General features: G+C 44.8%; 1 protein-coding gene across 2 annotated transcripts; it reads right to left on the reverse strand.

Moving 5' to 3' along the window:
• Positions 1 to 4,302: 4,302 nt before the first annotated feature.
• On the reverse strand, positions 4,303 to 12,642 carry LOC121541242 (palmitoyltransferase ZDHHC23-A). Of its 2 annotated transcripts, none has more exons than XM_041850221.2 (5): positions 12,185 to 12,642; positions 7,541 to 7,689; positions 6,550 to 7,227; positions 5,838 to 6,005; positions 4,303 to 5,273 (listed from the first exon to the last, which is right to left on the reverse strand). In XM_041850221.2, the coding sequence occupies exons 2-5, from the start codon at positions 7,657 to 7,659 to the stop codon at positions 5,000 to 5,002; spliced, it is 1,239 nt and encodes a 412-aa protein (XP_041706155.1). In that variant the 5' UTR covers positions 7,660 to 7,689; positions 12,185 to 12,642; the 3' UTR covers positions 4,303 to 4,999. The 2 variants fall into 2 exon arrangements, with proteins under 2 accessions (XP_041706155.1, XP_041706156.1); XM_041850222.2 differs by having other exon boundaries at positions 5,838 to 6,009.
• Between the last annotated feature and the right edge of the window lie 13,159 nt (positions 12,643 to 25,801).

Raw genomic sequence — 25,801 nt, forward strand, 5'->3', positions numbered from 1 at the left:
ACCTCCATCTTCACCCCTGACGCGGACAACTGATAACCCAAAAAGGAGACCGACTCCTGGAAGAACAGACATTTCTCTGCCTTGACATACAGGTCATGCTCCAACAGCCTCCTCAACACTCGGCACACCAGGGCTACATGCTCGGCTCGGGTAGAACTGTACACTAGAATATCGTCTATGTACACGACCACTCCCTGCCCCTGCATGTCCCGGAAGATCTCATCCACAAAGGATTGGAAGACTGATGGAGCATTCATTAACCCGTATGGCATGACGAGATACTCGTAATGACCCGAGGTAGTACTGAATGCTGTCTTCCATTCATCGCCCTCTCTAATGCGCACCAAGTTGTATGCGCTCCTGAGGTCCAATTTTGTGAAGAACCGTGCCCCGTGTAATGACTCCGTCATAGTCGCAATCAGAGGGAGTGGATAACTATATTTCACAGTAATCTGATTGAGACCGCGGTAATCGATACACGGGCGCAAACCTCCATCTTTTTCTTCACAAAAAAGAAGCTCGAGGACGCAGGGGAAGTGGAGGGCCGTATGTATCCCTGTCTCAGAGACTCGGCAATGTATGTCTCCATTGCCCTCTTCTCCTCTTGTGACAAAGGATACACATGGCTCCGTGGGAGCGCAGCTCCCTGCCTGGAGGTCTATCGCACAATCCCCCGTCTATGAGGTGGCAATCGCGCTGCCCTCGCCTTGCTAAACACGAGTGCTAAATCCTCATACTCGGGGGGAACATGCATTGCGGGCATTTGGTTTGGACTCTCCACCGAGGTCGCCCCTACGGAAACACCCAGACATAGCCCCACACACTGGGCAGACCACCCCTTAAGAGCCTTCTCTCGCCACGAAATGGTAGGATCGTGAGTAATCAACCAGGGAAGCCCCAGCACCACCGGATACGCAGGAGAGTCAATCAGGTATAGCTGAATCGTCTCCTCATGACCCCCCTGCGTCTCCATCCTAAGTGGCACTGTGACCTCCCTGATCAACCCGGATCCTAACGGACGGCTATCTAGGGCATGTACAGGCAAGGGATTATTAACCGGTAGGAGAGGGATCCCTAACTCTATACAAAATTTACGATCTACAAAATTCCCAGCTGCGCCTGAATCTACTAGCGCCTTATGCTGGGAACGAGGTGCAACCTGTGGAAAACAAACAGGTATGGTTATGTGCACGACAGAAAGCTCTGGGTAAGTGGGGCGCCTACTCACCTGGGAGGACTCCCCAATGTGTGGCCTGCTGTCTCGTCCTCCAGGAGACCCTCCCCAGCACCTAGCCGCGGTGTGCCCTCCACGGCCACAGTTGGTGCAGGGGACGGCCCCCCTCGGGCTCCTTCTCCTCCGTTCTCTAGCGCCAGCACCCCCGAGCTCCATAGGACTCGGCTCAGAGGTGCTGGAGGGTGGAATGGGCGACCCCCACCCAGGACGGGTGGCGAGCAGGGTGTCTAGCCGAATGGCCATGTCAACCAATTGGTCAAACGAAAGAGTGGTGTCCCTGCACGCCAACTCTCTACGGACGTCCTCCCTGAGGCTGCAGCGGAAGTGATCTATGAGGGCCCGCTCATTCCACCCTGCATCTGCCGCTAGAGTCCGGAACTCCAGTGCAAACTCTTGAGCGCTCCTCATCCCCTGCCGGAGGTAGAATAGACGCTCCCCCGCCGCCTTCCCCTCAGGTGGATGGTCGAACACTGCCCGGAAGCGGTGGGAGAACTCCGCATAGGTGATCGTTGCGGCGTCTATCCTCCTCCATTCGGCGTTGGCCCACTCCAACGCCTTGCCGGTGAGATAGGAGATGAGGGCGGAAACGCTCTCATGTCCCGAGGGCACCGGGTGTACGGTGGCGAGGTAGAGTTCGATTTGCAACAGGAAACCCTGACACCCGGCCGCGGTGCCGTCGTACGCCCTCGGGAGCGAGAGCCGAAACCCACTGGGTTCCGGAAGTTGGACAGGTGGACTGACCGATGGTGATGGTGTGGTAGGTGGGGGCGTGGGTACCCCGCTGGCCTCCCATCGATGGAGGGTGTTCATCACCCTATCCAGAGCGTGGCCGATCTGGTTGATCCTGTCCTCCTGTCCACGAAGGCGCTCCTCAATAATCTCGGTAGGTGCGGCTGCTCCTGCTGATTCCATAGTAATGGTGTGTAATTCTGTCACTGTTGAGTGTAGAAGTGGTGTGGAATCAAGCGCAGAACACCCAGAGGCTTCGTACTGACATCTTTAGTGAAGACAAAAAAGAGCAAGCCAAACACGGCTACATACAACCTAGCAGGCAAGCGAACTTTACGCACACCGGTAAAGTACATACAAAGGCACAAAAGTGCGGAGCTCTCTACTACACCGAACAGAGAGACAAAAACGAACTAGCATCCCACAGTGACAACGAACAATTACACACAACACATGACAAAACTCAAGAGAACTTATAGGACGCATAATGAACACTAACAAGGAACAGGTGTAACAAAACAGACAAAACCAATCAAACATCGAAACATAGAACGGTGGCAGCTAGTACTCCGGAGACGACGACCGCCGAAGCCTGCCCGAACAAGGAGAAGGAGCAGCCTCGGCCGAAACCGTGACATTCTTTCATCACATTCCCAGTGGGTCAGAAGTTTACATACACTCAATTAGTATTTGGTAGCATTGCCTTTAAATTATTTAACTTGGGTCAAACGTTTCGGGTAGCCTTCCACAAGCTTCCCACAATAATTTGGCCCATTCCTCCTGACAGAGCTGGTGTAACTGAGTCAGGTTTGTAGGCCTTCTTGCTAGCACACGCTATTTCAGTTCTGCCCACACATTTTCTATAGGATTGAGGTCAGGGCTTTGTGATGGCCACTCCAATACCTTTACTTTGTTGTCCTTATGCCATTTTGCCACAATTTTGGAAGTATGCTTGGGGTCATTGTCCATTTGGAAGACCCATTTGTGACCAAGCTTTAACTTCCTGACTGATGTCTTGAGATGTTGCTTCAATGTATCCACATAATTTTCCTTCCTCATGATGCCATCTATTTTGTGAAGTGCACCAGTCCCTCCTGCAGCAAAGCACCCCCACAGCATGATGCTGCCGCCCCCATGCTTCACGGTTGGGATGGTGTTCTTCGGCTTGCAAGCAGCTCCCTTTTACCTCCAAACATAACGATGGTAATTATGGCCAAACAGTTCTATTTTTGTTTCATCAGACCAGAGGACATTTCTCCAAAAAGTACGATCTTTGATCCCATGTGCAGTTGCAAACCATAGTCTGGCTTTTTTATGGCGGTTTTGGAGCAGTGGCTTCTTCCTTGCTGAGCGGCCTTTCAGGTTATGTCGATATAGGACTCGTTTTACTGTGGATATAGATACTTTTGTATCTGTTTCCTCCAGCATTTTCACAAGGTCATTTGCTGTTGTTCTGGGATTGATTTGCACTTTTTGCACCAAAGTACGTTCATCTCTAGGAGACAGAACGCGTCTCCTTCCTGAGCGGTATGACGGCTGCGTGGTCCCATGGTGTTTATACTTGCGTACTATTGTTTGTACAGATGAACGTGGTGCCTTCAGGCGTTTGGAAATTGCTCCCAAGGATGAATCAGGTTTGTGGAGGTCTACAATTTTTTTTCTGAGGTTTTGGCTGATTTCTTTTGATTTTCCCATGATGTCAAGCAAAGATGCACTGAGTTTGAAGGTAGGCCTTGAAATACAACCACAGGTACATCTCCAATTGACTCAAATTATGTCAATTAGCCTATCAGAAGCTTCTAAAGCCATGACATCATTTTCTGGAATTTTCCAAGCTGTTTTAAGGCACAGTCAACATAGTGTATGTAAACTTCTGACCCACTGGAATTGTGATACAGTGAATTATAATTGAAATAATCTGTCTGTAAACAATTGTTGGAAAAATTACTTGTGTCATGCACAAAGTAGATGTCCTAACCGACTTGCCAAAACTATAGTTTGTTAACAAGACATTTGTGGAGTGGTTGAAAAACGAGTTTTAATGACACCGACCTAAGTGTATGTAAACTTCCGACTTCATCTGTATCTTCAACAGTAGCCACGTTTGCAATCCAAGTTGAGGTGGATTTTAAACAGTTAAAATATAGAATTTTTTTTTTACGTTTACTAACGAACTAGTGACAGTTCTACACAGACTCTCATTCTGTAGGTTTGTTTCCATGATGACACAGATGAGGTCTCCTGAGCTCACTAGCCACTTCCTGTGAACACAGCAGCCCTGGTCGACTGGTTTTTTATGCCCCCGCAATCAACATTGTCTCTCACCGTTAGCCGTTAGATAAGATATGCTTTATTGGCATGACAAACAAACAAGATACAAAGGAAGATGAGTCTTAGTCTTATACAAGTAAAAGGATAGTTGAAATATAAATAATTTACTATACATTCAAACTTAACAATAATAGCACTTCAACTACAAAGAGTGTATGTGTGCGTGGGTGAGAGGATGTGTGTCTGTCATCTCTGTCAGAACATGCAGAGCTTTCCTCCCTTTGAAGTAATCTTATAGTCAGGTCAAGTAGTCTACAGTTTCTTAAACATGTTCTCTAACTTATGTATTTCTATTAATCTATTGCTATTTAGTCTACCATGGTTACGAATCTTTACATCATTTTGGAAAAAGATAGTGACAGCAAAATCAAACAGATATTTGTCAGAGGTTAAAACATAAAATCCTATTAGTCAGAGCAACCCTTTATATTAACACCATGCTATTACATAACTAATATTAAGAGTGTCATATCCATGACAACCTGGAGGATCATGGTTATTTTCTCTAACTGGAGTGTTTGGAATGTAGAGGTCTATAACAATTAAAAATGAACACCTCTGAGTTGCAATATGTCGAGTTCCAGAGCATCTCACAGTCCCTAAAGCAACACAGCTCACCAGCAGCATGGCTGAGAAAAGGCATTGCCAGTTGAAACCCAGCAAGGTTGACCTGCTTAGGCAGAGTGGCATGGTGTTAAGCCAAGGCTAAACCAAGTCAGTGAGGACGGAGGATGGTCTATCAACAGGCTCTCCCATGGCCAGGAATTCAGCCCAGTTCTGGCAGAAGCCACGTGAGTAGACCCCTGTGTCGACAACGAGGCCACACGGACGACTCTGGCCATTTTTCTTCCGCAGTGCAAGTTGTGCCTCCCGCTCCGTCACATTGTAGCTGATATTGATCATTTGCAGCACCAGCAGGTTTAGCAGGCCTGCTGTGACAATACTGCTGTACCAGGCACAGGTGAAGCACAGGGCTGAGCTGGAAAAACATCAGCATGAGCATAGTTACACTTAGAAAACAACATAACACTTTATCTTTCAGTTCTATTTCAGTTGGTTTTAGTTAATTGATTCTTTAAGTAAATCTTCTAGTACTTATTTCAAGTAACTCAAAATATTTGGTAACTACCTGGTGCCAAATAGTAGGTATTATAAACTGGGTGGTTTGAGCCCTGAATGCTGATTGGCTGACAGCCATGGTATATCAGACCGTATACCACGGGTATGACAAAACATTTATTTTTCCTGCTCTAATTACATTGGTAACCAGTTTATAATAGCAATAAGGCACCTCGGGGGTTTGTGATATATGGCCAATATACCACTGCTAAGGGCTGTGTCCAGTCTAAGAACAGCCCTTAGCCGTGGTATATTGGCCATATACCACACCTCCTCGGGCCTTACTGCTTAAATATAGTGGTTCTTGTTTCAATGAATGCTAAATAAACCCAAAGTAATTATTAGATAATTACTATGTAGTTACAATTGTCATTTTGTAACAAATTTTTCATGTGTGTAAATTTTAAGCAAATACCAGGTGTACCTGTACTGACTGTAGACGCCAGGGCAGTAGAGCAGGGCGGTGAGCAGGTTCTGTTGAGGACACACGCTGCGCAGCACCAGACTGATCCCATACAGAGAGGTCAACAGGAAGAGGAGCAGGGTCAGCAGGAAGCTGCGATGATTGGCCTGGCCCACACAGCTGTTTATCCTGCCTCAGCAGTGACAGACACAAGACAACACAACACCACACACACACACACACACACATACCCTCAGTTCAAATGACCAACTTCTGCTGTGTTTACATGTGAGAGTACAATTAGCATGAATGTGAGAGAATGTGACTACATGCTCTAAATGTGTCTGGTTGTGTTGGTGCATGTATCTAAATGCCATAAATAACAGATTGTCCTGGTTTGAGGTCGCCTCACCCTGCTGAAGGGTGAACCCCTGTGGGCACTACACATGTCTCTACAGCCTGGTCTGCTTTGGTGACGTCTTTTTGGCCTGACAGTATGACACTTAGTGAGATCATGATTATGTGTGGAAGAGAAGTGTTGAGCAAATATAATTGTGGGGGATCTGAGAGATGAAAATATTGCATGTGTGTATAGCAGGGAAGTGTAGTCAGGCTGTGGTTATCTGAGTGTTGCAGAAAGGTATTTTTCACAAGTCATCCTGTCGCTGCACAAATAATGGTGTACTAAATGACTGGTCCTCCACAACAGACAAAGGTGTTTAATGACACTCACCAGATACAGTGGTGGTCCAGGCGCTGGACACAGCCTCCACAGATCCGGCAATGTCCCGCCCGAGGGGGACGCACCACTTTGCACAGAGGACACCTGGCCCCCTCTGCTTTCAGGGACTGTGTCTGCTGTTCCACTGGTCTGGCTGGGGGGGCTGGCACCACCGACTGGTCCACTCCATTCTGAGAGGCAGAGTCTTTGTCAGGCAGTTGGTAATGATTGGTGCTGGTGCTGTCTGTGTCAGCCAGGGAAGGCTGCACGAAGCCTGGCCCCCTCTTGGTGCGCACAAGAGAGATAAGAGTAAGAACCACACCCGTAGTCACGGTCACCAGCTGCAGGTGACTTACGTCCCCACGAGGTAGGATCTCTGTGATGAAGAGGAAGTACATGTAGGCTAGGGAGAAGAGTGCCAGGCTGAGGAAGAAGAGGGTGCGGCCCTTCTTCCTGTGTGTGGTGTAGTAGTACCACAGAACCAGGCCAGGCAGGGCTGTCAGAATGACCAGGCCCAGCAGGAAGTGCAGGGCTGCCAGCCGCAGTAGCAGGGGAAGCAGCACTAGAGCTGGGACCATGGAGATCTCCACCCGCCTGTCCCCTGATAACAGTCTCAACCTCAGCCGGTCCATCACGGCACCAAACACAGGCAACGCACAGTCAGGTTTCTGAGGCTTACCCTTCAGCCACCTGGAAAAGACATAAGGGTAGGGATGACAGAGAGGGAAACACAGAGAGGGCAGGGGGTTAGACCAAGTGCTTGACTTGGGTAGGAGCTCACCGGAGATGAATACCAGCACCTCAAATGTTCTACTGCTTGAACTCCTGTTCCTTTTATAGAATATTAGCTCAAAAGTATTGTGGAGCTGCTGCAACTAAATATAAACAGTACCAGCACCCAAAATGAATACCGGCACATATTTCAGTCCATGTCAAGCACTGGTTAGACCTGAACTTGGACTGCTGAGTCCTGCCATGATCCTCCCCATTCCACCTATTTCACCTGCTGCAAGCTTCATCCAGATCGTCACAGTCACAGCAGCATTCATGTGGGTCCAAATCACACTCACAACAGCACATGGGATCGTCTGGCTCTGGAGGCTTAAACTTCTCCCATTTCATTCTGGCTGTTCACAGATCCACTTGAAGGTCCTGTGCAAAAGAATAGCAACAGTAGAGAGACAGTCAAACCACATGATAACTATACTGAACAAAAATATAAATGCAACATGTAAAGTGTTGTCCCATGTTTCATGAGCTGAAATAAAAGATGAGACATTTTCCATTCGCACAAAAAGCTTATTTCTCTCAAATTATGTGCACAATTTTTTTTTACATCCCTGTTGGTGAGCATTTCTCCTTTGCCAAGATAATCCATCCACCTGAAAGGTGTGGCATATCAAGAAGCTGATTAAACAGCATGATCATAACACAGGTGCACCTTCTGCTGGGGACAATAAAAGGCCATTCTAAAATATGCAGTTTTATAACACAACAAAATGCCACAGAGGGCTCAAGTTTTGAGGGAGTGTGCAATTGGCATGCTGACTGCAGGAATGTCCACCAGAGCTGTTGCCAGAGAATGTAATGTTCATTTCTCTACCATAAACCGCCTCCAACGTCACTTTAGAGAATTTGGCAGTATGTCCAACTGGCCTCACAACCGCAGACCACGTATAACTACAACAGCCCAGGACCTCCACATCCCGCTTCATCACCTGCGAGATCGTCTGAGACCAGCCACCCAGACAGCTGATGAAACTGATGAGTATTTCTGTCTCTAATAAAGCCTTTTGTGGGAAAAACTCATTCTGATTGGCTGGGCCTGGCTCCCCAGTGGGTGGGCCTGGTTCCCAAGTGGGTGGGCCTATGCCCTCCCATGGCTGTGCCCTGTCAGTCATGTGAAATCCATAGATTAGGGCCTAATGAATTTATTTCAATAGACTGATTTCCTTATATGAACTGTAACTCAGTAAAATCATTGAAATTGTTGTATGTTGCATTTATATTTTTGTTCAGTATAGAAATTATTTGTTATTTGGGTGTGGTAAGGATATCAAATCAAATTACATTTTATTTGCCACATGCGCCGAATACAACATGTGTAAACCTTACAGTGAAATGCTTACTTACAAGCCCTTAACCAACAATGCAGTTTTAAGAAAAAAAGTGTTAAGTGAAAAAGAGATAAATACAAAATAATTAAAGAGCAGCAGTAAAATAAATACTAGTAGGGAGGGTATATACAGGGGGTACCGGTACAGAGTCAATGTGCGGGGGCACCGGTTAGTCGAGGTAATTGAGGTAATATGTACATGTGGGTAGAGTTAAACTGACTATGTATAGATAATAAACAGAGTAGAAGCAGGGTAAAAGAGGGATGCAAATAGTCCGGGTAGCCATCATTAGCTGTTCAGGAGTCTTATTGCTTGGGGGTAGAAGCTGTTAAGAAGCCTTTTGGACCTAGACTTGGCGCTCTGGTACCGCTTGCTGTGCGGTAGCAGAGAGAACAGTCTATGACTAGGGTGGCTGGAGTCTTTGACAATATGGAGAGTAGTCTTCAGTCTTCATTCAGTGAAGTGCTGCAGTAAATTGGACTGTGTTGGAAATCTTATTCCACCACTGAGGTAATGGTTACATAACATCTTAAACTTGCATGGTGACATCACCTCTGTCAAGGCCTGAAGTCAACTGTCGCCTCCTACAGTGCATTCGGAAAGTATTCAGACCCCTTGACTTTTTCCACATTTTGTTACATTACAGCCTTATTCTAAAATGGAGTAAATCGTTTTTTTCCCCTCACCAATCTACACACGATATCCCATAATGACAAAGCAAAAATAGGTTTTTAGAAATTTTTGCACATTTATAATTTAAAAAACCCTGAAATATCATATTTATATAAGTATTCAGACCCTTTACTCAGTACTTTGTTGAAGCACCTTTGGCAGCGATTACAGCCTCGAGTCTTCTTGGGTATGACACTACAAGCTTGGCACACCTGTATTTGGGGAGTTTATCCTATTCTTCTCTGCAGATCCTCTTAAGCTCTGTCAGGTTGGATTGGGAGTGTCGCTGCACAGCTATTTTCAGGTCTCTCCAGAGATATTTGATCGTCTGGGCCTGGGCCACTCAAGGACATTCAGAGACTTGTCCCAAAGCCACTCTTGCATTGTCTTGGCTGTGTGCTTAGGGTCGTTGTCCTGTTGGAAGGTGAACCTTCGCCCCAATCTGAGGTCCTGAGCGCTCTGGAGCAGGTTTTCATCAAGGATCTCTCTGTACTTTGCTCTGTTCATCTTTCCCTCGATCCTGACTAGTCTCCCAGTCCCTGCCGCTGAAAAATATCACCACAGCATGATGCAACCACCACGATGCTTCACCGTAGGGATGGTGCCAGGTTTCCTCCAGACGTGACGCTTGGCATTCAGGCCAAAGAGTCCAATCTTGGTTTCATCAGACCAGAGAATCTTGTTTCCTTTAGGTGCCTTTTGGCAAACTCCAAACGGGCTGTCATGTGCCTTTTACTGAGGAGTGGCTTCCGTCTGGCCACTCTACCATAAAGGCCTGATTGGCGGAGTGCTGCAGAGATGTTTGTCCTTCTGGAAGGTTCTCCCATCTCCACAGAGAAACTCTGGAGCTCTGTCAGAGTGAACATCAGGTTCTTGGTCACCTCCCTGACCAAGGCCCTTCTCCCCGAATGCTAAGTTTGGCCGGGCGGCCAGCTCTAGGAATAGTCTTGGTGGTTCCAAACTTCTTCCATTTAAGAATGATGGAGGCCCTGTGCTCTTCAATGATGCAGAAATGTTTTGGTACCCTTCCCCAGATCTGTGTCTCAACACAATCCTGTCTCGGAGCTCTACGGACAATTCCTTCGACCGCATGACTTGGTTTTTGCTCTGACATGCACTGTCAACTGTGGGACCTTATATAGACAGGTGTGTGCCTTTCCAAATCATGTCCAATCAATTGAATTTACCACAGGTGGACTCCAATTAGGTTGTAAAAAAATCTCAAGGATGATCAATGGAAACAGGATGTACCTGAGCTCAATTTCGAGTCTCATAGCAAAGGGTCTGAATAATTATGTAAATAAGGCTTTTCTGTTTTTTATTTGTACTACATTTGCAAAAATTTCTAAAAACCTGTTTTCACTTTTCATTATGGGGTATTGTGTGTAGATTGATGAGGATTTTTTTTCTTCTATCCATTTTAAAATAACTCTGTAACATAACAAAATGTGGAAAAAATCAAGGGGTCTGAATACTTTCCGAATGCACTGTATACGTAAAGCTAGCTTGTTGCTCTAGTGGTACATACGGTTGGGGCGTCACCTTTCTCAAATCCGGCCCTCAAGGTGTGCAGGACTGACTGGCGCACCAGATGAGGGGTATATATGGGTGCCAATCTGTGCCAATAATCAATCAATTAACTAGCAGGGAGAGAAAGACCTTGAAAATTACATTTGACTTGAGGACTCTCTTAGATGGTCTACTTAATGGATGGAATGAAATCATCCCCCCACAGACAGTTCTTCATCATAATGAAGACATCAAGGTTACGTTGTCTGAAAGGTCTCCATTACTTGCACTCAAATCGACTGCACGTACACATGCACGCGCACGCGCGCACGCACATTTTACTAGCCTTCCCAACTAGGAATACTTTGCCATCATCTGCCTCATGAAGTGACAAGGGGAGTCAATTAATGGAGTCAATTAAAATAGCTTTCGATTTTAACAAGTTTTATAATAAAACTACTTTCCTCTAATATGTCGCTTTTAGAAATAAGGCCGTCATGTCATTAGGGAAGACCTATCTGGGCCAACTAAACCCGGGTCCCCAAGCACGCCTATCTTACAGTGAGATAGAATGTACGTTGTTGGAGTGACTGCCAGTGTTGGACTTTGTCTTCTGGTATACTACTTCAAATATAGCCCAGCTCTTCGACAGTGGGTGAATTTAAGTTAAAACTGCAGAAGCAGTCTAAATATTGACTTAAATATTTTATTTCTCAATAAATGAACTTGAAATAACTGTAGGCTATAGTCACAGTTTAAAGGGAAAGGTTGAACAAACAATGTAAATGTATTAAACAATTATCAACTAAATATGATTAATGTTTCAATCCAATATTCTAAATCATTTACATTTACGTCATTTAGCAGACGCTCTTATCCAGAGCGACTTACAGTTAGTGAATACATTTTTTTTTTATACTGGCCCCCCGTGGGAATCGAACCCACAACCCTGGCGTTGCAAACGCCATGCTCTATCAACTGAGCTACATCCCTGCCGGCCATTCCCTCCCCTACCCTGGACGACGCTGGGCCAATTGTGCGCCGCCCATGAGTCTCCCGGTCGCGGCCGGCGGCGACAGAGCCTGGATTCGAACCAGGATCTCTAGTGGCACAGTTAGCACTGCGATGCAGTGCCTTAGACCACTGCGCCACTCAGGAGGTTAATGAATGGTATATCGCATACCAATAAACAAGGTAGTCAATATTTAGAATACTTCTGCAGTTTAAACTTGTTCCCAGAGAATTACATCTCATAAAGCCTGTGCCTGCTTCAGTAGCCTACATGGTTGTGCAAAATTGTGTGCCTCTAGCTTACCTTTGAGAAAAAAAAGTGCATAGCCTACATTTACCTGGACTGTAGATTTCTTCGGTGAAAGCACCTTTTCCTCGAAGACTAGGGTAAAGACCCTTTGTTTTAGGAACATCAATTATTTATTATTTCTCTTATGTTTTTCCTGTAACATATTTCAGATTTTCCATGTCAAACATGAGATCCGTTTCAATCTGTTTTAGTATAAGGTCCGTTGACGCGTCTACACTAGAATAAACTTCGGTCCGAATAGAAATTCCAGGTGGTACCGGGGTATCTGGCAAGCGTTGGTAGGTGTGATATCCGTTTCAGTCAAAAACTTTGTATACTGTAATATCCTGTAATCCAGCCGTTTTTTGGTGGGGAGAGCTTGATTAAGTTTTATTCCTCCTCATGGGAAAGCAACATGTCGGTCATTGAAGAGGAGCAGACATGATGAGAGGAGTTAGCCAGATTGGCTTGGGTGACAGTGTTGAAAAAGGACATTAGCATGCCTTGCAGTGGCAGCGACAGCGTGTGGCAGCGTATGGAGGTGCTATGCATGCCGCGGATTCTCAGGCGGAAAGTGTCACCACTGCGCCCGACTACTTTGGAAGGGGCAACATAATTTAAATAGCTCAAATGGTCTATTGCGATACACCATGGGGGAATGGTATTCTTTTAAATGTGCTGATGTAAACAGTAGGCTAAAAGCTTTGTTGGTCATTAACAAAATGTACTTGTCTGACATAATATCCCTACCTCCACTCAGTGCTGTGAATGGCTGAGGCTGATGGTCCTGGCAAAGTCAATGTTCTGCACCTGAGACATTGAATAGCTTATCATTTATCAACATCTCTATAGAAATACATGATATTAGACTATACTGAAATTGCCTTAAATTCCTAAGCACAGATGTATAGACCTCACCCCTGATATCACCATCACCCTGCTCTAACGTGTTATAGGTCAATCACCCTTCTCTAGCTAGTTGTTCCCTTCAATGGCCTTTAAAATTAGTTTGATACCATTTTGGTTTCACAGCTGCCGAATTGTTGGTTTGGTAAGCTTGTGTGCTGTTTTGTTTTGCTGTAACTTTAGGTAACTTTAGCCTGGTGTTGCTGTAGCTAGATGGAGAGTGTGGCATGGGTGTCCTTTTCCATGGATGATAACACTGAGGTGTTAAGAAGTCCAACAACAGCCCTGATAATCTACACTTGAGTTAGTGTGGGAGACAAGACAGACGACATACAGTCATGCAAGAGGAGAGTGGGAAGATCTGTGGGACACACCCACCTTTCAGAATCATATTTCCTCCAGCCAGCAACATGACCCATCCCCACTCTTCACTCACAGAGAAGACTCTGGAGGAGTCAAGCGTGTGTGTGATGGGAAGCAGGAATCCAACTCTAAGTGTATCTATGCCCTGGTCATGTATAACTCCAGTTAAACACTTTATGTTTATAGGTACAGTTATACAAAAGCAGTGCTTTCTGATGTAAGGTTATTCTCAAAATAAACAAAATGATAATTGACTTTTGACAAATAAAAATGTGCATATTCAGAGGTGACAAATTATAACTCTAACCTAAATGAGGCATCTGAGTAAACCAAGCCCCATGCGTGTGTATCAGAACAATGAGCAGCAAACAACCAAAACAGACAGTTGTCTACCGACTCACAATGCACACAAACAGTTGAAAAAAACAAACAGTTATGAAATTTGTACCCGTTTACATGGGATTCTGATTATAGGGTTATGCAAAAACGTTATTGTGCACAAGTCAATGACGTGAAATCAAATTTCAAAAGTGTGCATATTTTGATTTCACTATAGATATCACACAATAGGCGCACACACACACACACACACACACACACGTACACACACGCACACTACAGGTTCATTTGGATATCGGTAGACAGCTGAATTTTCTCTTTACAGTAATGTCCACTCTGGTGATGCTGTGTAGACGGACTGGATCAATACACAGGATGAAGCTCTCCCTGACATGGGCTATTGGGTATGCTCCCATTAGTCAAGCTGTAGTCCGGAACCATGCAGCAGTTAAAAAGCCTGGAGCACATAAGCTCTGTCAGATACAGACTCTCTAATCTATTTTGGTGGGGTTAATGCAGTCAGTCGCAGACAATAACAAGGGCAACGTCTGACTAGCATGTACAGCTGTTGTCAGCAAAAGTGGAATGAACGGAGTGTAGGCCAGTGGAGGCTGGTGAGAGGAGCTATAGGAGGACAGGCTCATTGTAATGGCTGGAATGGAATAAATGGAACAGAGTCAAACGTGTGGTTTCCACATGTCTGATATGTTTGATACCGTTCCATTTATACCATTCCAGCCATTACAATAAGCTTGTCCTCCTATAGCTCCTCCCATTAGCCTCCACTGGTGTGGGCCTATGTGTGAAGACATAATACAGTTGAGGAGGTTGTTGTATGGCATCTGCCTGTGTGTGATGACTTGAAGCCACCACTGAGAGTTTTTATTTGCTGTTAACCTTTCCTTTGAAATCCCATCATGATATCAAAATGTGAAAATATTCCAAAAAAGGTATTACTTATGCAAATGATAATAACATGCAGTACATACTCTAGATGCGTTGTAAATCCAGTTTTAGAATTTTGACACTTTCAGATTTGCTGTGATGTCTTTCTAGGCTGCCTATTCTCAGATGTAATTTCTGTGTAAATCCATGGTGTCCGTGTTGTCCTTACTAGAATATGTGAACTGTTGGAAGAGCAATATCTGTGTAGAGGGTGTGTGTGTGTGTTTGTGTTTGTGTTTGTGTGTGTGTGTGTGTGTGTGTGGACGTGTTTAACTATACTTGTGGGGACCAGAAGTCCCCACAAGAATAGCAAACCAAGAGAAATTTAACCAACTTGGGACATTTTGTTGGTCCCCACAAGGTCAAATGCTATTTCTAGTGGGTTTAGGGTTAAGGTTAGAATTAGGTTTAGGGTTAGAAGATAGGGTTAGTTTTAGGGCTAAGGTTAGGTTTAGGGTTAGGGTTAAGGTTAGGTTTTTTGGTTAGGGTTAGGGTTAAGGTTAGGGAAAATAGGATTTTGAATGGGACTGAATTGTATGTCCCTACAAGGTTAGCAGCGCAAGACTGTGTGTGTGTGTGTTAGTGGGTGTAGTTATTTGGTTGCATGTGTACCTGCGTGCGTGTGCGTGTGTCTAAACTGTGCCTCTCTTTGACAGGGGGGATTCTCTGGTGCTTCTAACCCCACTCAAGATGCTGCCCATACCGAAGGTCCTGTAACAGACACCATGGCAGTGACGGCACTATCGAGCCTGGCTCTGAGGTGTAGAGGGAATCTGCCCTAGGGTCAAATGGCTTGCTCTTACTTAAATCCATGGCTGTCTTATTTGATGAGAGACTGAAACTATCTTGTGGCCTTTTGTCTCTCTCTTCAAACACCGTGAAGGGAGCGGCACCAGGGTTGAATGGAGTTTGGGCTAGACCTTTGTCTCCTTGGTATCTTCTTGATTGATTACAGCATGATGGGGTGGGGTTTGTGTATGTTTCAAGGATTTAGGGCCTTGTCATGTTTAAACTAAACATGAGTGCGTGTGCAAGACAGGGGAGTGAGTGATTGGTTGGAGTACTATGTGCATAATAAAAGTCGAGTTTAGCCGCCCTCAGAGACAAAGGAAGTGGGCGTGGAGTGGAAAAGAGCGGGAAACTGTAGGAGGAGGGATTTTAAGTGAAGAGGGAGACGGAAGGGGGTATATATAGAGGGAGAGCAAGAGAGAGGCGGGGCTACTCTGCAGACCGGCCTGACTTTGTTGAAACTCTAATAAAGTCATTTTTGTTGCAACAAAAACTCTGAAAGTATTTTGATTTCTGATTGATTTTCCACAACACTCCATATCAGGACAATTATTTATGATTCTGTCCTGTGTGTTCCTTTTAAAAACAGCATTTAGAACTGTGGGAAACAGTGAATCCAATAGGATTACATTGCAAGTTGTTTAGGATTTATACAGTATAAGCTGATTTTGATGCAATTGAGAAAATACTTGTTCGTTTTTGTTTTCCAACTATTTTCTATTATTTACATATTTTGGTTTTGATGTAAAGAAACAATGCATTGTTTCAATACAGGATTTTTTAAAAACTATACATTTTTGTGAATTGTTTCTTTTGAAGGAGACAACTTTTATGACAGTAGCTAGGTTTCCATCCAATTGGCGACAGATTTTCATGCAAATATTCTAAAATCCACATAAAAACAATATGCGCATTTTCCCACCAGAAATGTGTTTCCATCAAATTGACTTGTTGCCGATAAAAGGCTGTGCATGATCACATAGTGCACATCATTTTTTTATTGAAAACATAAATACATTTGCACAATGAGCACTTGTTGTCTCTCAAATACATCATTACAGTTGTTGGTTAGCTAGCTAGCAAATTTTTGCCATATTAGCATTGACATGAAATCAGTCAAAACTCCTCAAAACAAGACATGGTATCAAGAACAAGATGAAACTAGCTGAAACGAGTCACTTACGATTCCCCACATGGCAGTTTCTTGTCATTGTTGGTAGCTATCTGGCCATCCAGGATTACAACAACACATGGACTTCTGCGCCATTGAAGCGTGCGCATCGTTTTCGTGACGTTGTCAGCTATCCCATCTATATAGTGAATGTGCCCACTCTGGTATTGGCACATGAACAGCCAACAGATACAGTGCGTGTATAGCCTACTTGATGAGATTATTATGGACAAAAGAGCGAGAAAATCTTTGTCCAATACGAGGTGAGTAATCGCTCGTAACTTTACAGTTGGCACTATGCATTCAGGCAGGTAGCGTTCTCCTGGCATCCGCCAAACCCAGATTCGTTCGTCGTACTGCCAGATGGTGAAGCGTGATTCATCACTCCAGAGAACACGTTACCACTGCTCCAGAGTCCAATAGCGGCAAGCTTTACACCACTCCAGCCGACGCTTGGCATTGCACATGGTGATCTTAGGCTTGTGTACCGCTGCTTGGCCATGGAAACCCATTTCATTAAGCTCCCGACGAACAGTTCTTGTGCTGACGTTGCTTTCAAAGGCAGTTTGGAACTCTGTAGTGAGTGTTGCAACCGAGGACAGACGATTTTCACACGCTACGCGTTTCAGCACTCGGCGGTCACATTCTGGGATCTTGTGTGGTCTACCACTTCACAGCTGAGCCATTGTTGCTCCTAGATATTTCCACTTCACAATAACAGAATTTACAGTTGACCGGGGCAGCTCTAGCAGGGCAGAACCTTGACGAACTAACTTGTTGGAAAGGTGGCATCCTATGACGGTGCCACGTTGAAAGTCACTGAGCTCTTCAGTAAGGCCATTCTACTGCCAATGTTTGTCTATGGAGATGGTATGGCTGTGTGCTCGATTCTATACGCCCGTCAGCAACGGGTGTGGCTGAAATAGCCAAATCCTCTCATTTAAAGGGGTGTCCACATACTTTCGTATAATGCATCTTCCTCATTCACTCCAGTATCTCTGCACATTGTAAATATGGGACTGGAACTGACCCTGCATATAGTATGCTAACTTACTTTCTGGTGTTCTTATTTTTATTTCTTGTGTATTTCTACCGTAAGTTATTTTTAGTATGACATTGTTATTGATTACTGCATTGTTGGTTTAGAGCTTGCAATAAAGGCATTTCACTGTACTTGTGCATGTGACATACAAATTTGAAACTTGAATAAGACCCTCGATAGTTATTGGAAAGGAGCATCAAGCTCACCACCCTGTGAACTTCATCATAATTTATTTAATCTGTAGCCTAATAAACTACATGCTTTCCGGAGTCGTTGGGGGAGAACCACACAGACTTGTTATCCTGTGACTCCAAATTTACATTGATATTATTTATTATATAAATATTTGAGCATAAAAGTGTTTCCACTGCCATTTGTCGCATAATTAAGTTTACAGACACAAAAAGATCCAACTTTGTTTAGCGTATTTTGTTTTGTCTACATTTGGAAAGTTTACCGACAAATTTGTGGATTCCATCAGGCCTGTCATGACATTCTTTATGCAACATGTACTTTACTCACATACAAAAGTTTGGATGGAAACCTGGTTACTGGCCTCTTCTAGTGGTTCAAATAGTTGCAGTATGAGGAGCTTCATTTAGTTGTGTCACATTCAGGTGCCCTTACCTTTTTCCATTTTGGATTCATCCAATAAAATGTTTTTGTGAAAGAGGAAATACATTAATAAAGTACAGTTGAAGCCGGAAGTTCACATACATGTCACAGGGTGCTGAAGGTGGGTGTGGTGCAGGAATCAAGCGCAGGACGCAGAAACTAAGTCCAAAAGACTTTAGTGAAATATTCACGTAGTACACGAGCAAACAAGCCCGGAGGCGGAGTAAAGGCCCACACAGGCGTCAAAACAATAGGCGCACTAACATGTGCGAAAACCACTCCAAAACAACGGAGGGAAACACGTAGCTCAGAACACCAAACATAAGAGCAATCACACACAACACCTGACACACACAACGAGAACTAAATAGGACACTAATGAGGACTAACTAGACACAGGTGTACAACATCAAGACACAACCAAACGAACATGAAACATAGATCGGTGGCAGCTAGTACTCCGGGGACGACGACCGCCGAAACCTGCCCGAACAAGGAGGAGGAGCAGCCTCGGCCGAAACCGTGACAATACACTTAGGTTGGAATCATTAAAACTCATTTTTCAACCACTCCACACATTTCTTTTTAACAAACTATAGTTTTGGCAAGTCGGTTAGGACATCTACTTTGTGCATGACACGGGTCTCGCACCAGTACCTCTTCAAGGTACTGCAAAAAATGGGATTTCCTGAAAGGTTTCTAGCTTGGGTGGGATTGCTGTATGGGGACATCACCAGCAGAATCCTTGTAAATGGGCATTTGTCAAGAGCAGTGGGAGTACACTGCGGCGTCCGTCAGGGATGTCCATTATCTCCCCTCCTGTTTGTGGCCTGCATAGAACCACTGGCACAGGTCTTGAGAAGGGACCAACGGATCAGTGGGGTGGGTATCCCAGGGAGTGGGGGGATGACCGCCAAGTGCGTTTTTTACATGGACGACGTTAACATTTTATGCACTGACCTTTTATCTGTCGACAGGACTCTGGACAGGACTGACTGGTACGGACGAGCCTCTGGGGCGAGACTGAACAGAACCAAGACGGAGGCCCAATTTTTCGGACCATGGGCAGACTCAGACTTGACAGGACTACCACTGACAGTTAGAATGACAGACATAAGGGTTCTGGGAGTTAAATTTGACAGAGAGGGAGGTGGTAGTGGTAATTGGACTGGGATGTTAGGGACAGTTAGACAGAGACTAGGGTTTTGGGGACTGAGACAGCTGACTTTGGAGGGAAAGGTTTTAATCATCAAGGCGGTGATTTTACCTGTCCTTTTATTGATCAGTTCTGTTTTTATCCCCCCACGAACAACTCTTTTAGCTCTGGACCGGATGTTGTTTTATTTTTTGTGGGGAAGCAAGTGGGAGAGGCTGAGGAGGGAGGTGGTAAAGAGGCCCAGGTTCAAGGGGGGGAAAGGCTTGCCTGACCTCTACTTGTTCCTGGGCAGCCGCTATACAGCGTTACATCTTACTCTTGCCACCTCCCCGGTCAACAACAAGACCCAGGCCCTCGCACGGTTCTGGCTGGGATCTTACCTCAGGTCTCTGAGGCTGATCCCAGTCGACCTGCGAGCCCCAGTCTCTTTCCTGCTCCCCACACACTATATACAGCTACAAAAGTTTTTAAGACATTTTAAACTGGAAAAGGAGCCTGTCACTGTTTTAACTAAACACCGCTCTCTTCTCTCTCTTGTGCAGGAACGGGAACCGGTGTGTCCAGTGCGCGGGCTTGCTATAGGGCGAGCCCTCAATGGTTTGGCGCAACGTGTCCCATCCTGCTCTGCTGAATCGGCACCGTGACCTGTCCTGGATGGTCGCCCACGAGATCCTCCCGGTCAGGGGGCCGTTATGCACTCCCGGGGCATGGCGAGGACATCCGCGTGCCCCCGACCAGGCTGCGGCCAAGAAGAGTCGGTGAGGCACTTGCTCTGGGAGTGCAGAGCCGCACGGGACCTGTGGAAGGAAGCAGGCCCCCTGATCTCCCCACGCCTGCCAGCAGGGGAGGACCTAACGCCCCAGCTCGTGCTGTATGGGGTGGGCCGAAGGCCTATTACAACAAAGGCCTTCGCACAACTCTGGCCCACCCTCACGTGTCTGAAGGACGCACTGTGGTCCTCCCGCAACCTGCTGGTAGGGAAACAGGTTGAGACCACCCCCCAGGCAGTGGCTTTAGTAGCCACGGAAGCCCTGGGGTGGTACGAACGACAGGGGGCCTCGACCCCAGGCGAAGGGTCCCCCACAACACCCAAGGTCCCGGCGGCCACGGCCTGACAGCGCTGCGGCGCCTAGGGCGATGCGCCTAGGGGGGGAGTCTCCTCTGGGCCCCGACGGATGGGTACGGAGTTGATTCAGGAAGAGCAAGAGGAGGCTTTTTCGATAAGGACTCACCCCGTTTTTGTACAAAGGACCGAAGACAGCTTTTTTAACAAAGTGACTTTTTTGACAGGCTTTTTATGTCTTAAAAAATGTTTTTACTTTGTTAAATCATGTACACACATTTTAAAATGGCTTTTACTAAATTGGCTTTTACAGGAATGGGTACTTTTATGTAGGATTGTTTTATTGTTTTAAATAAACAACATGTACCTTTTAAAATGTAACTGTAATGTAATGCTGGTTTTAATGCACTTTATGCCGTTTTTATGTGTGTAAATGTATTTCAAATGTGAGCTGTTTTAAAAGGAATTGACAAATAAAAACTTTTCCAAAAGAAAAAATCTACTTTGTGCATGACACAAGTAATTTTCCAACAATTGTTTATAGACAGATTATTTCACTTATAATTCACTATATCACAATTCCAGTGGGTCAGAAGTTTACATACACTAAGTTGACTGTGCCTTTAAACAGCTTGGAAAATTCCAGAAAATGATGTCATAGCTTTAGAAGCTTCTGATAGGCTAATTGACATCATTTGAGTCAATTGGAGGTGTACCTGTGGATGTATTTCAAGGCCTACCTTCAAACTCAGTGCCTCTTTGCTTGACATCATGGGAAAATCAAAAGAAATCAGCCAAGACCTCAGAAAAAAATGGTAGACCTCCACAAGTCTGGTTCATCCTTGGGAGCAATTTCCAAACGCCTGAAGGTACCACGTTCATCTGTACAAACAATAGTACGCAGGTATAAACACCATGGGACCACGCAGCCATCATACCGCTCAGGAAGGAGTCGCATTCTGTCTCCTAGAGATGAATGTACTTTGGTGTGAAAAGTGCAAATCAATCCCAGAACAACAGCAAAGGACCTTGTGAAGATGCTGGAGGAAACAGGTGCAAAAGTATCTATATCCACAGTAAAACGAGTCCTATATCGACATAACCTGAAAGGCCGCTCAGCAAGGAAGAAGCCACTGCTCCAAAACCGCCATAAAAAAGCCAGACTATGGTTTGCAACTGCACATGTGGACAGAGATCGTACTTTTTTGAGAAATGTCCTCTGGTCTGATGAAACAAAAATAGAACTGTTTGGCCATAATGACCATCGTTATGTTTGGAGGAAAAAGGGGAGAGCTTGCAAGCCAAAGAACACCATCCCAACCGTGAAGCACGGGGGTGGCAGCATCATGCTGTGGGGGTGCTTTGCTGCAGAAGGGACTGGTGCACTTCACAAAATAGATGGCATCATGACGAAGGAAAATTATGTGGATATATTGAAGCAACATCTCAAGACATCAGTCAGGAAGTTCAAGCTTGGTCGCAAATGGGTCTTCCAAATGGACAATGACCCCAAGCATACTTCCAAAGTTGTGGCAAAATGGCTTAAGGACAACAAAGTCAAGGTATTGGAGTGGCCATCACAAAGCCCTGACCTCAATCCTATAGAAAATGTGTGGGCAGAACTGAAAAAGCATGTGTGAGCAAAGAGGCCTACAAACCTGACTCAGTTACACCAGCTCTGTCAGGAGGAATGGGCCAACATTCACCCAATTTATTGTGGGAAGCTTGTGGAAGGCTACCCGAAAAGTTTGACCCAAGTTAAACAATTTAAAGGCAATGCTACCAAATACTAATTGAGTGTATGTAAACTTCTGACCCACTGGGAATGTAACAAAATAAATAAAAGCTGAAATAAATCATTCTCTCTACTATTATTCTGACATTTCACATTCTTAAAATAAAGTGGTGATCCTAACTGACCTAAGACAGGGAATTCTTACTCGGATTAAATGTCAGGAATTGTGAATAACTGAGTTTAAATGTATTTGGCTAAGGTGTATATAAACTTCCGACTTCAAATGTATATGAGAAAGACTAAATACAGTGGGGGAAAAAGTATTTAGTCAGCCACCAATTGTGCAAGTTCTCCCACTTAAAAAAGATGAGAGAGGCCTGTAATTTTCATCATAGGTACACGTCAACTATGACAGACAAAATGAGAAGAAAAAAATCCAGAATCACATTGTAGGATTTTTTTAATGAATTTATTTGCAAATTATGGTGGAAAATAAGTATTTGGTCACCTACAAACAAGCAAGTAACTTCTTCTTTAAGAGACTCCTCTGTCCTCCACTCGTTACCTGTATTAATGGCACCTGTTTGAACTTGTTATCAGTATAAAAGACACCTGTCCACAACCTCAAACAGTCACACTCCAAACTCCACTATGGCCAAGACCAAAGAGCTGTCAAAGGACACCAGAAACAAAATTGTAGACCTGCACCAGGCTGGGAAGACTGAATCTGCAATAGGTAAGCAGCTTGGTTTGAAGAAATCAACTGTGGGAGCAATTATTAGGAAATGGAAGACATACAAGACCACTGATAATCTCCCTCGATCTGGGGCTCCATGCAAGATCTCACCCCGTGGGGTCAAAATGATCACAAGAACGGTGAGCAAAAATCCCAGAACCACACGGGGGGACCTAGTGAATGACCTGCAGAGAGCTGGGATCAAAGTAACAAAGCCTACCATCAGTAACACACTACGCCACCAGGGACTCAAATCCTGCAGTGCCAGACGTGTCCCCCTGCTTAAGCCAGTACATGTCCAGGCCCGTCTGAAGTTTGTTAGAGTGCATTTGGATGATCCAGAAGAGGATTGGGAGAATGTCATATGGTCAGATGAAACCAAAATAGAACTTTTTGGTAAAAACTAAACTCGTCGTGTTTGGAGGACAAAGAATGCTGAGTTGCATCCAAAGAACACCATACCTACTGTGAAGCATGGGGGTGGAAACATCATGCTTTGGGGCCGTTTTTCTGCAAAGGGACCAGGACGACTGATCCGTGTAAAGGAAAGAATGAATGGGGCCATGTATCATCAGATTTTGAGTGAAAGCCTCCTTCCATCAGCAAGGGCATTGAAGATGAAACGTGGCTGGGTCTTTCAGCATGGCAATGATCCCAAACACACCGCCCGGGCAACGAAGGAGTGGCTTCGTAAGAAGCATTTCAAGGTCCTGGAGTGGCCTAGCCAGTCTCCAGATCTCAACCCCATAGAAAATCTTTGGAGGGAGTTGAAAGTCTGTGTTGCCCAGCGACAGCCCCAAAACATCACTGCTCTAGAGGAGATCTGCATGGATGAATGGGCCAAAATACCAGCAACAGTGTGTGAAAACCTTGTGAAGCCTTACAGAAAACGTTTGACCTGTGTCATTGCCAACAAAGGGTATATAACAAAGTATTGAGAAACTTTTGTTATTGACCAAATACTTATTTTCCACCATAATTTGAAAATAAATTCATTAAAAATCCTACAATGTGATTTTCTGGATTTTTTTTCTCATTTTGTCTGTCATAGTTGACGTGTACCTATGATGAAAATTACAGGCCTCTCTCATCTTTTTAAGTGGGAAAACTTGCACAATTGGTGGCTGACTAAATACTTTTTTTCCCCACTGTATGGTTTGGGAAATTATGTCCTTCGTGGCGTCAAGGTTACTAGCTGTAATTGTGTCTTAAAAGCACATTATCAATACATTTACAATGCATTTAGAAAGTATTCAGACCCCTTGACTTTTTCCACATTTTCTTAAGTTACAGCCTTATACTAAAATTGATTAAATAAATAAAAATCCTCAAATCTACACACAATACCCCATAATGAAAAAGCGAAAACAGGTTTTTAGACATTTTTGCAAATGTTTAAAAAAATAAAAATTACAGAAATTACTTATTTACAGAAATATTCAGACCCTTTGCTATGAGACTCGAAATTGAGCTCAGGTGCATCCTTTTTCCATTGATCATCCCTGAGATGCTTCTACAACACGATTGGAGTCCTCCACCTGTGGTAAATTCAATTGATTGGACATGATTTGGAAAGGCACATACCTGTCGATATAAGGTCCCACAATTGACAGTGCATGTCAGAGCAAAAGCCAAGCCATGATGTCGAAGGAATTGTCCGTAGAGCTCCGAGACAGGATTGTGTCGAGGCACAGATCTGGGGAAAGGTACCAAAAAATGTCTGCAGCATTGTAGGTCCCCAAGAACACAGTGGCCTCCATCATTATTAAATGGAAGAAGTTTGAAAACACCAAGACTCTTCCTAGAGCTGGCTGCCTGGCCAAACTGAGGAATCGGAGAAGGGCCTTGGTCAGGGAGGTGACCAAGAACCCGATGGTCACTCTGACAGAACTCCAGAGTTCCTCTGTGGAGATGGGAGAACCTTCCAGAAGGATAACCATCTCTGCAGCACTCCACCAATCAGGCCTTTATGGTAGAATGGCCAGACGGAAGCCACTCCTCAGTAAAAGGCACGACAGCCCACTTGGAGTTTTCCAAAAGGCACCTAAAGGACTCTCAGACCATGAGAAACAAGATTCTCTGGTCTGATGAAACAAAGATTGAATTCTTTGGCCTGAATGCCAAGCGTCACATCTGGACGAAACCTGGCACCATCCCTACGGTGAAGCATGGTGCTGGCAGAATCATGCTGTGGGGATGTTTTTCAGCAGCAGGGCTGGGAGACTAGTCAGGATCGAGGGAAAGATGAACGGAGCAAAGTACAGAGAGATCCTTGATGAAAACTTGCTCGAGTGCGCACAGGACCTCAGACTGGGGCGAAGGTTCACCTTTCAACAGGACAACGACTAAGCACACAGCCAAGACAATGCAGGAGTGGCTTCGGGACAAGTCTCTGAATGTCCTTGAGTGGCCCAGGCAGAGCCCGGACTTGAACCCGATCGAACATCGGAGAGACCTGAAAATAGTTGTGCAGCGATGCTCCCCATCCAACCTGACAAGAGCTTGAGAGGCTCTGCAGAGAAGAAACAGGAGAAACTCCCCAAATACAGGTATGCCAAACTTGTAGCGTCATACCCAAGAAGACCTGAGGCTGTAATCGCTGCCAAATGTGCTTCAACAAAGTACTGAGTAAAGGGTCTGAATACTTATGTAAATGTGATCGTTTTCTTTTTTTATACATTTGCAAAAATTTCGAAAAACCTGTTTTTGCTTTGTCACTATGGGGTATTGTGTGTGGATTGAGGATATATATATATATATATTTTAATCCATTTTAGATTAAGGCTGTAACTTAACAAAATGTGGA

This window comes from Coregonus clupeaformis, chromosome 27 (assembly GCF_020615455.1).
Source record: "Coregonus clupeaformis isolate EN_2021a chromosome 27, ASM2061545v1, whole genome shotgun sequence".
NCBI classification, from domain to species: Eukaryota; Metazoa; Chordata; class Actinopteri; order Salmoniformes; family Salmonidae; genus Coregonus; species Coregonus clupeaformis.

Excerpts from the sequence above, each read along its gene's own strand:
- LOC121541242 (XM_041850221.2), bottom strand. The coding sequence starts at position 7,659 with ATGAAATGGGAGAAGTTTAAGCCTCCAGAGCCAGACGATCCCATGTGC. Across the intron at positions 6,006-6,549 it reads CTGGACCACCACTGTATCTG|GATAAACAGCTGTGTGGGCC; the intron begins GTGAGTGTCATT and ends CTGCTGAGGCAG. Across the intron at positions 5,274-5,837 it reads GGCGTCTACAGTCAGTACAG|CTCAGCCCTGTGCTTCACCT; the intron begins GTACACCTGGTA and ends ATGTTTTTCCAG.